The 13748-nt window shown below is 41.8% G+C and overlaps 1 protein-coding gene across 11 annotated transcripts in view; it reads right to left on the reverse strand.

Moving 5' to 3' along the window:
• DMD (dystrophin) overlaps positions 1–10774 on the reverse strand; it is a 1308223-nt gene extending 1297449 nt beyond the window's left edge. For all 11 annotated transcript variants that reach the window (XM_069784897.1, XM_069784898.1, XM_069784912.1 and 8 more), the window contains exon 1: positions 10560–10774. In XM_069784897.1, coding sequence (XP_069640998.1) covers positions 10560–10656 — 97 coding nt within the window. In that variant the 5' untranslated portion in view covers positions 10657–10774. The remainder of the gene's footprint in view (positions 1–10559) is intronic.
• Positions 10775–13748: the final 2974 nt, after the last annotated feature.

The raw sequence follows: 13748 nt of genomic DNA on the forward strand, positions 1-13748 counted from the left end.
AAAGAAGGATTCTTCATTCTGCCAGCTGTAAAAGAGGTACTTATGAAAGACAAAGCATGAGTTCTAAATATCATATCTCTGCAGTTTGATTGATGTATAGCTTTATGTGTTTAGCATGCTAGAAGGTATAACATTTTGGAACGAGGAGCATTAGGCTCACCTTTCATAATGAACTTGGGATTTCACAGTGTTTATACAGATTCATACTTCCAAAACGTCCCCTTTCATTATTATAACTAAAGTAACGAATAATTTGCAAAACAATTTCAGTAAGTGAATAGTTCAAAACTCAGAAGTATTTTTCAAATTACAGCAGCTACAAGAGATGAAACATATTGTTAATATAAATTAGCAGAAATAACTGTTTTAAAAAGCCTAGCTACAAAAATACAGTGCTTTCATAAAACTTAAGCTCTGGAGCTTTTAAAGCTATTCTAGATTTGCAGAAGCTTTAAACTCTTCCTGGTGACTGCTTATGTTTTGAATATGAATTAGTTGTTTGACTGCAGTAGTCATGTGTCTATGCACTGTACCTTCTCTTCTTTCCCACGACAGATGATTGAAATCCTGACATATCACATCACTAAGAACTTTACTGCAGAATATTTTACATAAGTCTAAATGAGTCAGTCAGGGAATTTTTTTTTTTAGAGCCAATTTCTAAGGAAGGGGAAAAAAAAAATCTACTGTAGCTGATTTTTTTCCTCAAAGTATCCTGAGGGAGTTTGTATTAAGAGTTTAAAGAATGGAACTGGCTTTGGTACTCCATTCCCAGTTGCTAATTTATTAGCTGGAGGAAGTCACATGAGCCTTGAAAGAAATCTTGATGAAAAGGGATCTGTCTCAGCTGCATGGGGTTTAATTGACTTCTCAGTCTTGCAAGAAGAATGCATTAGTATTATCTATGCCTCTGTTTAACCATCAGCCAAATGGCAATCATCATGATGAATTAATTTTCTACACTGCCATGCAAATCATACCCTCACACTCCTTGTGTGGACTCATTTCTCTGTTTAGCAGGACACCTGGCAGAAATCTGTAAGACCACAATTCTAGACAAGGTCATATGGGATAGCTCAGCAGGAAGAGAAAAGAGTGCCTAAGGGCCATCACATTTACCCATCTGGTTATATTCGAACAAATAGTTCTCTGTTTTTCCCCAAGGGGGTAGGCAAAGTTTAGCAACTTCTACTATAGGACATTATATCCAATTAGTACTCAGTGTTTCCTTTAATTATCTCTAATGAACCAAATTCTCTCCTGATTACTTTCAGAGTCTGGAAGTGAAGGAGCCTACCTCAACAGAAGCAGCCTTGGGTTACATCCACATTGCACAGCTCTGATGAAGCCAGCATGCAGATGCTGAACAAGTAGTATATTTTGGTGCAGTATGACCAGGCCTCAACCTGTAGCTCTTTTCTGCACTACTAATAATCTTTACAGCTATGAAAAACCAACAAAACACCCAGCAGTCATCCCAGAGGACAGGGCATCTTCCAACACTACTGCCTTTATTGCTGTCACTGGACATCAGCATCACAAATAGAAGGGAAAAAAATATGACTGCATTAACATAAATGTAGCAAGTCCAAGAGGATTGGGAAGCAGACCAGAAAGTTTCTTCACCCAGTAGAAGTGTTCTTCACCCATCTGTTGGGGTGCAGGAACCCACAGGGAAAGAATCCCAACCAAGCAGCAAGTCCTCTGCAGTTTCACAGAGTTTTTGCAGCACACTGACATTTCAGTCAAGCTAGAAACTAGCAGTAACCAGGGAGACTTTTCTGAAGTTGCAAGGTTATGAAGTTATCATTGTTTAAATCCACACAACTTGATTTCCACAACAACCAGAAGTCCTTCTGAGGAGGTAGCTAGCATTCAGCTGAAGAATTTAATATTTTGCAAGTGCACATTGCCAATCCTTAGTTATTTCCCTCTAGTGTTCAGCAAAACATTACACTTGAGATAAAAGGGGAAAGGTCACACAAAGCCTAATTGAATTAGCCTAATTATTGTGGGTGTAAAAAACCAACAGAAACAAGAGCGCTGTATAGAAGATTTTGCTTTACCAGTTGCTAGTTTTTTCAGGAAAATACATGCTTACTGTGATGCTAGGTAGTCTAAAGAGAGCATGCCCCGAGAATTATAAGGCACACTCAGGACTAAAGAAATAGGTTTTCATTGTAGGTGTAACAGATTTTTGCTTCACATTTTAAAGGCAGTCTGCAAGGCTGAAGACAGTTCATGAAGATGGTTCACAGCAGTTGTGGGCCATCAAGAACAGAAATACTATTGAATATAAATTTATTAGACAACCTTTATTATGCTAGCCTACTTCTACTGATCTTATGACATAAAGTTGAAATGTCATATTAATCCATTTGTAAGCAGTTTGATAAATTCCAAACATCAAAATAACAAGTTTGCCTTGGCATTAGAGAAAATGAAAAGGGCAGACTCCATCATCTAGCAAAAAGGTAACGTCACAAAGTCATGAAATCATAGCTAAATAACAGTTTCGCTTCAATGATCGCTTGTTAATATACCGCCTCAAGATAAAAGTCAGATATGATTTCCTAAAATATGCCTTGCCTTTTGAATAAAACAATGCCAGACATTCTTTGCAGCAAGCTTATTTGGGACCACAGCTCATTCAGAAGTTTTCACTAATTCACATTCTTTACAGCTCCTCCTCTCTTCCATCATTATCTTAAACTTAGGTAGAACATTAGGTTTGGAGAAAGTCTGATTTACATTGCTTTTTTCCTTTTTCTGCTTGTACAACAAGGTGGAAATGAAAAATGCTAGGCAGCACAAACATCCTAAATAATTTGATAAGAGTGCACTTCCTGTTTGATAAGGACCACGTACACTGACTGAACAAGAGGTACAGAGAGTTTTGCAAGCTACAAACAAAATATAAACCTGCTTTAGTTAGTGCATATTTCTTTATATTTCAGTCAGCCTTCCAAACAAAAAAATTAGTTAACCAGTGTATTATCTGCCTTAAAAACAGATTGATTTTTAAAATGATGATCCCAACTATGGCTTCAACATCCAAGCCAAAGTGCACTTTAGAAGCAGCCCAGCAACCACTTCCAAGACTTTATGCAGATAATACTATTTATGGTATCTGATTGCATGCTGCAGCATAACTCAATCACATCATGCTCTTGATATCAATCACATAGGATAAGGACAGCATAAAACTAACCTTGAAATTCAGTACAATACTTTTGCCAGATTACACAAAACAGCACATTGTCCATCAAGCTCCAGAAATAAGAGGTGGAGTTTTATTTAAAGTAATTACATAGATTCAGCAATGGATGGAGCACCACACAGCCAGACATTGGTACATGGTAGGAGATCGGTTAGCTTTCACAGGGAAGACATTCATACTTCAAAGTTACTTAATGCCAGGGTGGTTCGTGGGGTTTTTTTTCCCCCACTGCTGATTTTCCCACCACTTCATTCAAGTCAGTGATGATTCCTACCCTAAAAAGAGAGAGACAGAAGAAGTGTTGAATTGAGTGTTCTCAATTTGAGATTCAAATTGCAGGAGACCCCTTTAATGAAAATGAATCCACTCCCTTTAATGTCCAACAAGTCTTACAGTTAATCACAGGATGTGGGTACTTATCCACAGGATAGAATCAGCTGTAGTACACAAGAAAGAACCCACATACCTGCAATTAATGAGGTAAAATGTTAATTGTTTACAGATGTTGCAGTTCTAAAGCTAGTTTAAGAAACCTATAGTGTTTCTTTGGATTTACATTTAAAATATAAGAACTTGTTAGCATACAAAAATATTGTTGCCAAGGAAACAGTATATAGAAGGCAGGCAATTAAAAAACAGATATTTAAAGAGCAAGATATTAAATTTAATATCTTAACTAAACTGCTGTTTAAATGACCTTTCACCATTGAAATAAAAAATGCTCACTTCTGAGCAAAGAGACTACTGCTTAACAGGAGTTAAGTTTTGAGACATTTTGCTAATGCTTTTAGGAACAATTTCTCTCCCCTCCAGTTCTGCTCAGGCTGAAATGACTGAGTATTAACAGAACCTGCAAGTGATCAGCACTTCTGAACATACCAGACCCCATGCTTTTTAAATGCATAAATAAGGGAGGGGGAACACTTCACTACCCAAAAGTCAATTTTTCAGCCTACAGAATAAGGCATCCACTCTACCAAGATGAGGACATTATATGATGCATGGTTAGAGTCTCCTTCTGATAAAAAGAAATAAAGCCTGTCAAGTATAATAGAAATAATGGAAATACCTCAAAATAAAAGAAAAACAAAACAAGCTAGAAACTTAATTCCAGCAAGAGAAGCATAAATAACCTAATTTTATTTGCAGTAGAGGGGGGGGAAGATTGATTTGAGTACAATAGTTTAAAGCACAGGATGAAGTCCTAAACTCAGCAAAATAATTGTGATTTCAGCAATGAAATTCTTTTACACATCTAAACCACATACTTAAAAACTACCTTCTACAAAGACACCTTTACAGGCTGTGATTGTGAACATTATCAGAAACTTCTAGTTTCACCAAATGCCAACATTCAGGCTAAAGTCAGCAGTTCATTCTGCTTATTAGATCTATCAAATCTATGTCCTGAAGTGGATATTGCTACCGCATCACTAGCGGCTTTTGTCCTACAATTGCTTTGCATGCTACAAGTGTCCCACAAAACCATGGCTGAACAGGCAAGGCCAGGAATTATTTTGAACAGTTTATATCCATATTTTAATTCTGTTTCATTCAGATTTATCAGCACAGTTTCCTTTTTTCTTTAAGTCATATGAAAGTGTATCCATCTAAAAATCAAATGTTGTATGTAAAAATATTTATGTATAAATAAATTTATTTTAACACATGCATGAGCTTTATGACCACAGACCCTGTACTTTCCCCTCATGCAGTACCTTGGCTCAGCCCCTAAAACCGTTTTGGACAAGATCCACAGTTCTTCCCACACGCTGCACTTTTTGGAATAGAGATATCGCATACAAGTCTCCCTTCACTGCAAAGCACTGATTCACCAGAGCCAAATCTCCACCTTCAGCAGCCATGAAGGTATTCTTTTATTTTTGAAGGGGATCCAACTCTTTGCAGCTGGGGTAGCAATGCCACACCAGCATGCCACTACAGCACAGACAGATTCAGCAGAGATACCACTTTTATCTTCTTGCCCAGAAGCACTCCATGAATGCCATTTCAACACTCTGACAACAAGCAGCACGCACATTTGGGCACAGTGAACACTCTGTCCCAGCGCCCTGGCACGCTCACATCGCCGTGCTCAGCACGGCAGAGCTGCGCTGGCAGACGAGGTTCCCCTGATCAGCGAGCTACTACACCTCGGATACAGCATATACACTTTGTTATGCAGAACCATTTGTCAATTCATTTGTTTTCCCATCAGGCATACTGCTAACATTCACCAGGCATCATTGCGTGGAGGGGGAGTGCGACAAGTGCTTCAGCCAAACAGGCAGAGCACATCCTGTGCTGTTCCCTCGCACTGACGAACCCAGGGAACTCCGTCAGGTCTCCGGATGCTTGAGGGAGAAGGGGAGAAGCACCCACGCAAGTTATCCAGTTTTGGATATGTACTAACAGCTCTGGTGACCCACAGTTTCCACGCCAGTGAAGCTGGGGGAGAACAGGGGGAGCAAGGAGGAGGAAGAAGGGAGAAGAACCACTGTATGTCTATTTAACTATCTGTATCACCACTATACATTAAATCTATACCTTTTAATAGCATTAAAGTACAAGAGGAAGCCAAGTGTCCAGAATATGTAGTTGCTTAACACTGCATGGTGACAACTCCTAACAATCGTTATTCTGTATATAAAGACCAAAAAAGCTGTCTTCTAGTCAAAACCTCAAGTCATGCAACTTAACAGAAGGAAATGTGGAGAGGTTCAAGTCCTTACTCACAAACCCTGACCGACGCCAAATCATTCTTCTAAGCAAAGTCATCATGTCATAACAGCAGCTTGCTCCAGATCTGCATAATTTTGTGCTAGAAGTTAAGAACAAATGAGGCCTTAAGCCTTTTTTCTAAAGACTGTCTAAGAACTGAAGAAATTAGAGGGGTTTCTGTTGCTAATCATAACTACAGTTACTAAGCTCTGCAACAGTAACAATAAAATCTAAATCTTCATTAAATTGATGAGAAAGTATTTATGGCATGCAGATTTTTATTACAGAAACCCACTCTCTGCTTTGAGTTGTATTTACACTGGTTTTTGAAACCGTTCTTCTAATGTAGCAAGCATCCAAATGCATTTGAGACTTGATGGTGGTATTTTACTCTATAGCCAGGAAAGAAATTCTGGGCAATGGAAACCACATTTTCTTCAGAGAAATTAAATCAAAGATAGGTTTTATTAAGCTCTGCAACATCCATTTCCCCAAGCATGGTCTCCATGTGTTCAACAAGCATGACATCAAGTACAATACATTAAAGACCTGCACTTACTAGACCAGCATGTTTAATAATGGTTTGGGAAGTGACTGAGACTTGTAACATGTTCACATTTGCAGTTGTTTTACACTGTCTTTTTGCTAATACTAATTTAACAGCTGTCTGGATCAATCTTAGCCCACTAACCTTGAGACCCAGATGGATTCTGGTTTAGTACTGGTATTTTAAGAACTGCCAGCACCCCTACACAGGACAACGGGAGGATGCTCAGCCTAAATCTCACACCAGCAGGGCAATCCTTCAGGTCTTGAGAAGGCCCAGTTCAGATGTCAAGCATTAAACTGAAGAGTCAGGTAGAAAATGTTCTTCTATTAAGAGAAAATTCACAAATGAATACTGTTATGACCAGAAGGGACCACAAGACAGATGACTGGACTGATGATTTATGACAGGCTCTTAATATTGAGTCTAGTAACTTGCATTTGGATAAAGCTCAACTTAAAAAGTACCACCAAGTGCTGGACCAAACACCTCTAGAGATAGAGGATCTATCCCCAGAGGTTAACCACCTCCCCTTCTCAAGATATCAGATGCTTTAATGTGAATTTATTAGCTTTCACTCTTCCTTTCTTGTTGTGCCTTCCCCTGCTAGACTTTCAGCATCCAGGATTTTCCGCCCATGAATATACTGACACAAAGTAGTAGTCACTTCTGTAACTTCTCAAAAAAGGATTAAAAAAATTACTGGCTGAGCTCCATATACATTCACCTTGGATCTCAGTTTTTGTGGAGGTTTGGTTTTTTTGGTTGTTTTTTTTAAACACATTTCTCATACTAGAATCAGCCATGTCATATACAAGAATCAAAAATAACTTTCCTACACCTATTGCCCTATGTCATCACATTACAAGCACATGCTGAACAGAGCCCCTGCAGTGACCACTAAATTCTTCGGTGCTGTCCCTCTGACAGCACAGCTTACATTCCTCACTCCTAAACTCTGCATTTGCATGAATCTTCTTTGAACACCCAGATAACCCAAGCCATTCTGTATCAGTGGAAATGAAAAATGATGAGTTATTGTTGGAGCTAGTAATTATCCCCATGGAGATGCAACAGGGAAAACCCAATTCCATTACAATTCCCCAATGGCAACTTTTGCAATACAACTGTTTTGTGGGTTTTAAACAATTTACTAGGTATTTTATTGCCAGTACTAATTTTTGTGTGCATGTGTGTGTGTTGTAATATTCTGTGAGAAATTACTTTATCAAGACAATTTGTTAACAGAAAATTTGACAGAGCCTGCTTTCCCTTAAATTGTGCTAACAAGCTTTAAGATTTTGTCTTTACATGAAGTGAATCCTCATAACTTTTTCCAATTATTTTACCTGGAGTTGACAGCAGGATGCCCAGATTAATGCTATCTGCATCCGCCCATTCACCTTATTAAAATATTGATGCTCTGAGCTTTTGAATAAGACCTCAGAAAACAGGAGTGTGGAATATTTTTATATGGCAAGTACATCAACATATCCTACCCTACCTTTTCTCTAGTTTCATGACAAAGCACAACCTGCACCTACCAGAAGTCAAGTTTTGTATCGAGAAGGGCAAAAATTTCCTCCACACCATTCCAGAAAGCAGCAGACCCCTGAAGCATGAAATTAATATAAACAGAGCAAAAAACAGGTGGGATACAATCTCTTTTAAAGCTCCTTTGTTATCTGATGCCCTAAATCTCCAAGGACTTACTGCACTAGCTTCACTTTCAGTCACCAAGAACTTCCCTAGAAGTGCCTCCTGAGAACAGTTTAGCCTCCTCACCACTACTACATAGTTAAGGAGGCTGTGCCAGCACTTCACTCCCAAGAAGCCCTCCTAAAACTTCCAATCCAAAAATCATTCAAGGTGAATGTGTGTCCAAACAAATGGCACATCCCAACTCCAGAAATGCCCTACCTAGGTAACAGATTACAGAAAACCCCCAAAGAAAATGAACCTATCCTCAGGCTTACAAACACCATCTCAAGTTCTTCTCACCTCACTTGTGCTAACAGCTGTGTTAATTTGTTATATGTTATTTCTCCCTAAACCCATAGTCAGATTTTAAGCAACACATTTAAAAGTTCGATGGTAACAATGAAGGATAAGCAGGAATAAGAGATCACTGTGGGGTATATTGCTAGGGAAAAAAAAAGTATACCTGTGATGAATATCACCATGGAAATTGAATTTTCTCATCTCTTCAGGCTTATAAGCATCTGGGGCAACTCTGTGATCCTTAAACTGATCCTGTTTCTTATTCATCATAGGAGAATAGACCAGGGAATTGTGTCCAATTAAGAAGCACAAATGTTTGCTCCCTGTCTACTGCTAACATCTAAATTCTAATACTACTTTATAGCAGGAAACAGAAAAACATTTTAGAGCTATTTGAGATCTTACACTTATTATGATACCATACACCTAACATATTGCCACCAAAGTTGATTTGGAAACAGACTTTCCAAGTGAAACAGAGAATATAAGGGATAATTAGGAAACACATAGGTAACATTTCCTGTTTAGCTTTTCAGAGAGCGTCTGTTCTCAATTATGAATTTTTAAAATGGGAAATCAAACTGAACATTGAAAGTAGTTACTAGCTACAGGAAAAAAAAAAATAAGAGTGGGAAGAAAGCACTCTCAGCTCACAGTTGTAAGCACCCAACAGTAAAGTTACTAACTGCAACTTCACTTTCGGGAAATCACATGGACCTGAAGATACTATTTTTGTCAACCTTCAAGTTCTCTCACCTCCAACCAGCAACTGCCCAAATAGGCTGTTATACACTGACAGGACAATCCTTTAAATGCAGAGGGCTTTTCTTTGTGTTGTACCCATCCTGCATTTTACACCTCCCAAACTGTAAGTGAGCCAAGTATGGAATGGGGAACATGTGCTGCTATAAGAGGTAACACAATCAGCCTAACGAGGAATGACTGTGGAGACAGCGCACTAACCACTTTTTTCTTTCACATTCAACTCGGGCTGCAGAAACTTAGATAAAAGACGTAACATGGGAGCCAAAAGCAGGTCTTGAAAAAAACCTGAACAGCCACCCAACCCCACTATTTCCCACTCCCACCAGGGCAATATTTGTCCTTTTAAATGCCAAGCTGAAGGAGAAGCAGTTAGTATGAGAAATGCAGTAGGCTGGTAACATTAGAAGAAACACTTTGCCACAAGAGCAAAAGAACTTCAGGAATTGCACCACTGAGACTTCAGTGGGAAAGCACTAAGTACTGCTGCAAGAGTGTCTTTACACTACCGAGTAAAAACAACGTTCACAAAATCTGTCGCAGAAAATGTAAGGTCTGCTTTCTACCACCCCAACACTTTCAAAGTTAAATTTCCCATAGCGGCTCTAATTATTCCCTGATACATGGCAAGTGTTCTGTTGCTGTTCCTTAAAACAGGTACAATACAGATCATTTTTAAAAGGTCATTTAACTGTGTAAGGACACCATTATTTTAAGGCTTGTTTACTGCGCAAGCACATGCAGCTTCAGGAAGAGTTAATTTAATTTGTAGCTCCACATGCACTTGTGCTGCAAATGAGTAAATGCTGAATGGTCTATAAATACCTTTACTACCACGGATTTGGTTTCTTTCCAGGACTAAGCAAAAAGAGCCCGGGCACCTGAAACTTTATCCTCTGGGGGAGCGTTACAGCCGCTTCCATTTACAGCTTTAACGACCTGCCCCGCTAACACAAGCGGCACAACCTTCCCGCCCATTTACCACAGCCCAAGATGGGGGACACCCGGGGGACGACGACGGCGACGCACGGCGACAGTCGCGCGTCGCCAGAGGGACACGAACGTCCCTCCTGTCACACCGAGATGCGCCCAGCGAGCGAGCCCCTTCAACGCAGCACAGCGCAGGGAAAAGTTGAGCTAATAAAAAAAATTATTTTAAAAAGCGCACTGCCGCCCCCGCTCTCCTCCCCCCCCCCCCGGGGGCTGCCCTCAGCCCGCCTCCCTCCGCCGGCGAGCCCCCCCTTCCCCTCCCGCCCCTCAGCGAGCCCCGCGGCCGCCGTGAGGAGAGGAGCGCGGAACGGCGCCTACCCGACCGGCTGCGGATGATATCGCGGAACTCATCGGCGGCGGCTTCGTCCCCCCCAGCGGCGGCGGCGGGGGGACCGGGGCGTCCCGCCTCAGCCATGACCCGAGGAGGGAAAGAAGGGAGGCAGGCGGGGGAAGCAGCGGCCGGGGTGAGGGCGGAGGGAGCCCGGGACGGGCCGGGACAGGTGCGGAGCGGCGCCGCCCGCCCTGAAATAGCGCCGGGGCGGCGGCTCCGGCCTTCCCCCCCCGCCGCCGCCGCCGCCCCCGCCCCGCGCGGTCGATGAGGAGAGGAGCAATTAGCGAGCAAATGGCCCCACGCGGGGCAGGGATGAGTGAGCAGCCCCCACCGCACCGCCTGCGCCCTACCGGGGGGGTGGGACGGGGGGGGACTGAGGCACCGTGTCGCTGTGGGGTGGCGGGGAAGGGGGTCAACTTTTTATTTTTTTGGGGGGGGACACCCGTACAGCTGTACGTGGCCGCTCGGGCAGTGCTGGTCCCCGCGGAGGACTCCCCCGGCAGAGTCCCCGGCGGGGCTGGGGGGCCGGTCTGGGGGAACAAATGGAGCAGAGTTGGTCTTCGTCCCCCTCTTTATCATTCATCCTTGGCGGGGTGAAGGTCCTGCACACCTAACCAGGCGGCACTGCTCCGAGGCCACCTGAGTGGTAGCCCGTTGATAGCTGCAGGCTTGTCAAATTTTTCATCCGTCTTTAGGGAAAAAGGACACGGAAAACATTTCCCCCTGTGTTTGATACAGAAGAGGGGCAGCTTAGTCCCCTGTCATCCCAGTCAAGGGACAAAACGCTTCCCGCTGGCACCGCTTCCTCGCCCCCTTCTATTAAACGATAATTTGGCCGGTTGCCTCCAGCCCACCTGTATTCCTTTCCCTTCAGTTTTCTCTCCACACTGACGTTCAGGACTTGCCTTTTATGCTCGGTTTCCCTCACCTCACCAGGCCCCCAAGTAGCTTGCACCACCTCATGGGGGAAGCAACCAGGCACAGGGAATAAATGTGTTGGGATGTACTTAAATACCCGCTCTCCCTGTAACAGAAATCCAAGCTCTTAAAAACTGTGCTTTAAAATATGGACACTAAGAAGACAGACAATCGCCTGTTTTTATTTGTTAGTTTATAGGACAACAATGTGGCATATTTAATACAAATTCAGCCTAACTCCTCTCAGCTTTAACACCAATTCATAGATAATTCATAAAACAGATGGAGAGGGACAGGAAATTAAGGATAAGCTGTACAAAGGATGTATGCTTTCACTTGTACTTTGCGTAGATAAAGGACTTGAATCTCCATGTATGCCAGAGTATATCAGAAGAAATGTACGTGTCTGAAGACAGCAGAGTTAAATAGAATAAAACTAGGTAAGAAAACCAGGTCAGAGACAAACAACAGTTAGAGGAAGACTTTTTATAGGCAGCAAGGCACATGGTGGTAGTCAGAACCTGAGGAAAGGGGCTTGTCCCCATGTGTAGCAGTGGGGCACACCCTCCACACCAGTGGTGTCTCATGGCTGGGTTCTACCCTCTTGTCGTTTGTAAAGAGTCTTATGAGATGAAGTAAGTGGGAAGTTTTGCACAGTCTGGTATTTCCAAAAGTATCTTTCAGCTTGCTTTGTGATGATCAGTGTTTATTACTCCAACAAAGTGAGTGGGAAAAGAATGAAGTATTGCCAGCCTTAAATAATAAAAAAGCATTACTCAGACTCAGAAAAGGCATGAAATTGTCCTTAGATTATTCAGGGTAGAGATATCATATTTCTTTGTCCATATTCCCATTTTCAATTCCCTCTGGTCACCCCTGGTGTGTGCCAACTCTCAGAGTTCCAGTGATGCAATTTTGGCTTCCACCACAGGGGTTCTTGCTAGAAAACCTGACTGAGATCAAATTGCAGGCTGGGTTACAGCACTACAGCTAGGGAGGAGAGTCTGCAGTTTCTCCTCCAATAGCACCATTCTGTTTAATACCCTGTTATCGCTCACCCTCAAGTTTTTCCCAAGCTATCAGCTAGATTATCCCTGTCCCACAGCAATCCAGACATTCGGTAATTTGTGTCTGTCTCCCTACGTCTTGTTTGCTCAGTCTCTGCCTCTCATTTTTAAGTGGACTTTCTTTTTGCATTCTGGTGCTTTAGGGAAGATATAGCAGTTTGCATATGCCTTCCTCTCCCCCATAATATGCATAACATTGCAGGATTTAAAATGGGATTCATGCGCTCCTCAACAGCTGATCCAGAGCCTCCCATACGTTGTCTGTTCTGTCTTTAAAACCCACGTGGGGAGACAGTATAGCTGCTTCCCTCTTCTTATTCCAGCTCATCATCTGTCTGTTCCCGAGGGAAAAATGAAGGGAAGATAATTTTGCCTCTTTATGGCCAAGTTCTGATCACTGTGCTTCCATAAGAGGAATGTAGAAGGGAGCCAATTGAGACAGAAACGAAAATTTCATGACTGACACTTCTGTCACTCCAGACTACCTGTATCAGTAGCCAAAATCTCATTACTGTAATTTGACGACAGTAGGAGCGCTATCTTAACTAAATGCTGAATCTGTTCTACTTTGTTTTACAGATCCAGCAAGACTGTATGCAGAACTTCGATGCTAGAAGTCTTAGCAGATTTGGTTAACTTTACAAGCACGCGTAGTCCCTTAGTACCTCAGGTTTTTGGGCTAAGTAAGAAATCTGCATCCCAGTTCTGCAAACAGTAGCTGGTACACCTACATCCACCCACCCACCCACCCACACATACACACTGCTGTTTGTTAAGTTCTGAGAGTCTCCAGTAAGAATTCCCTGCTTTCTGCAGTATTTTATATGGCGTTTGTTATCATTCTGCTTATGGGTCTTGTTTCCCCCACAAACAGAATTCTGGTTTGAGACAGAGCAGGTCTCCAGGAAGCTAATCTAATCACAAAACTTTCTTAAGTATTTAAACGTCTGAAGTCCAAATCAAGGTAAGACACTAAAGCAACATGTATTACATTCTTTTGATAAAGTTATTCCATAATGTTAATAACAGAAAAAAAAGGCTTTATACACTTCTTTCCCAGGACAGTTATTCTAAACATGAAGAGGTTTTTCTACTGAGGCCCCTAAATACCACAGTAAATGTCTTTGTCAAGTCACAACAGCCAAATAGTGAAGAGATTTGTTTGCTATATTTTATCATATGCATCTGAAA

Source organism: Haliaeetus albicilla, chromosome 6 (genome assembly GCF_947461875.1).
Source record: "Haliaeetus albicilla chromosome 6, bHalAlb1.1, whole genome shotgun sequence".
Lineage (NCBI taxonomy): Eukaryota > Metazoa > Chordata > Aves > Accipitriformes > Accipitridae > Haliaeetus > Haliaeetus albicilla.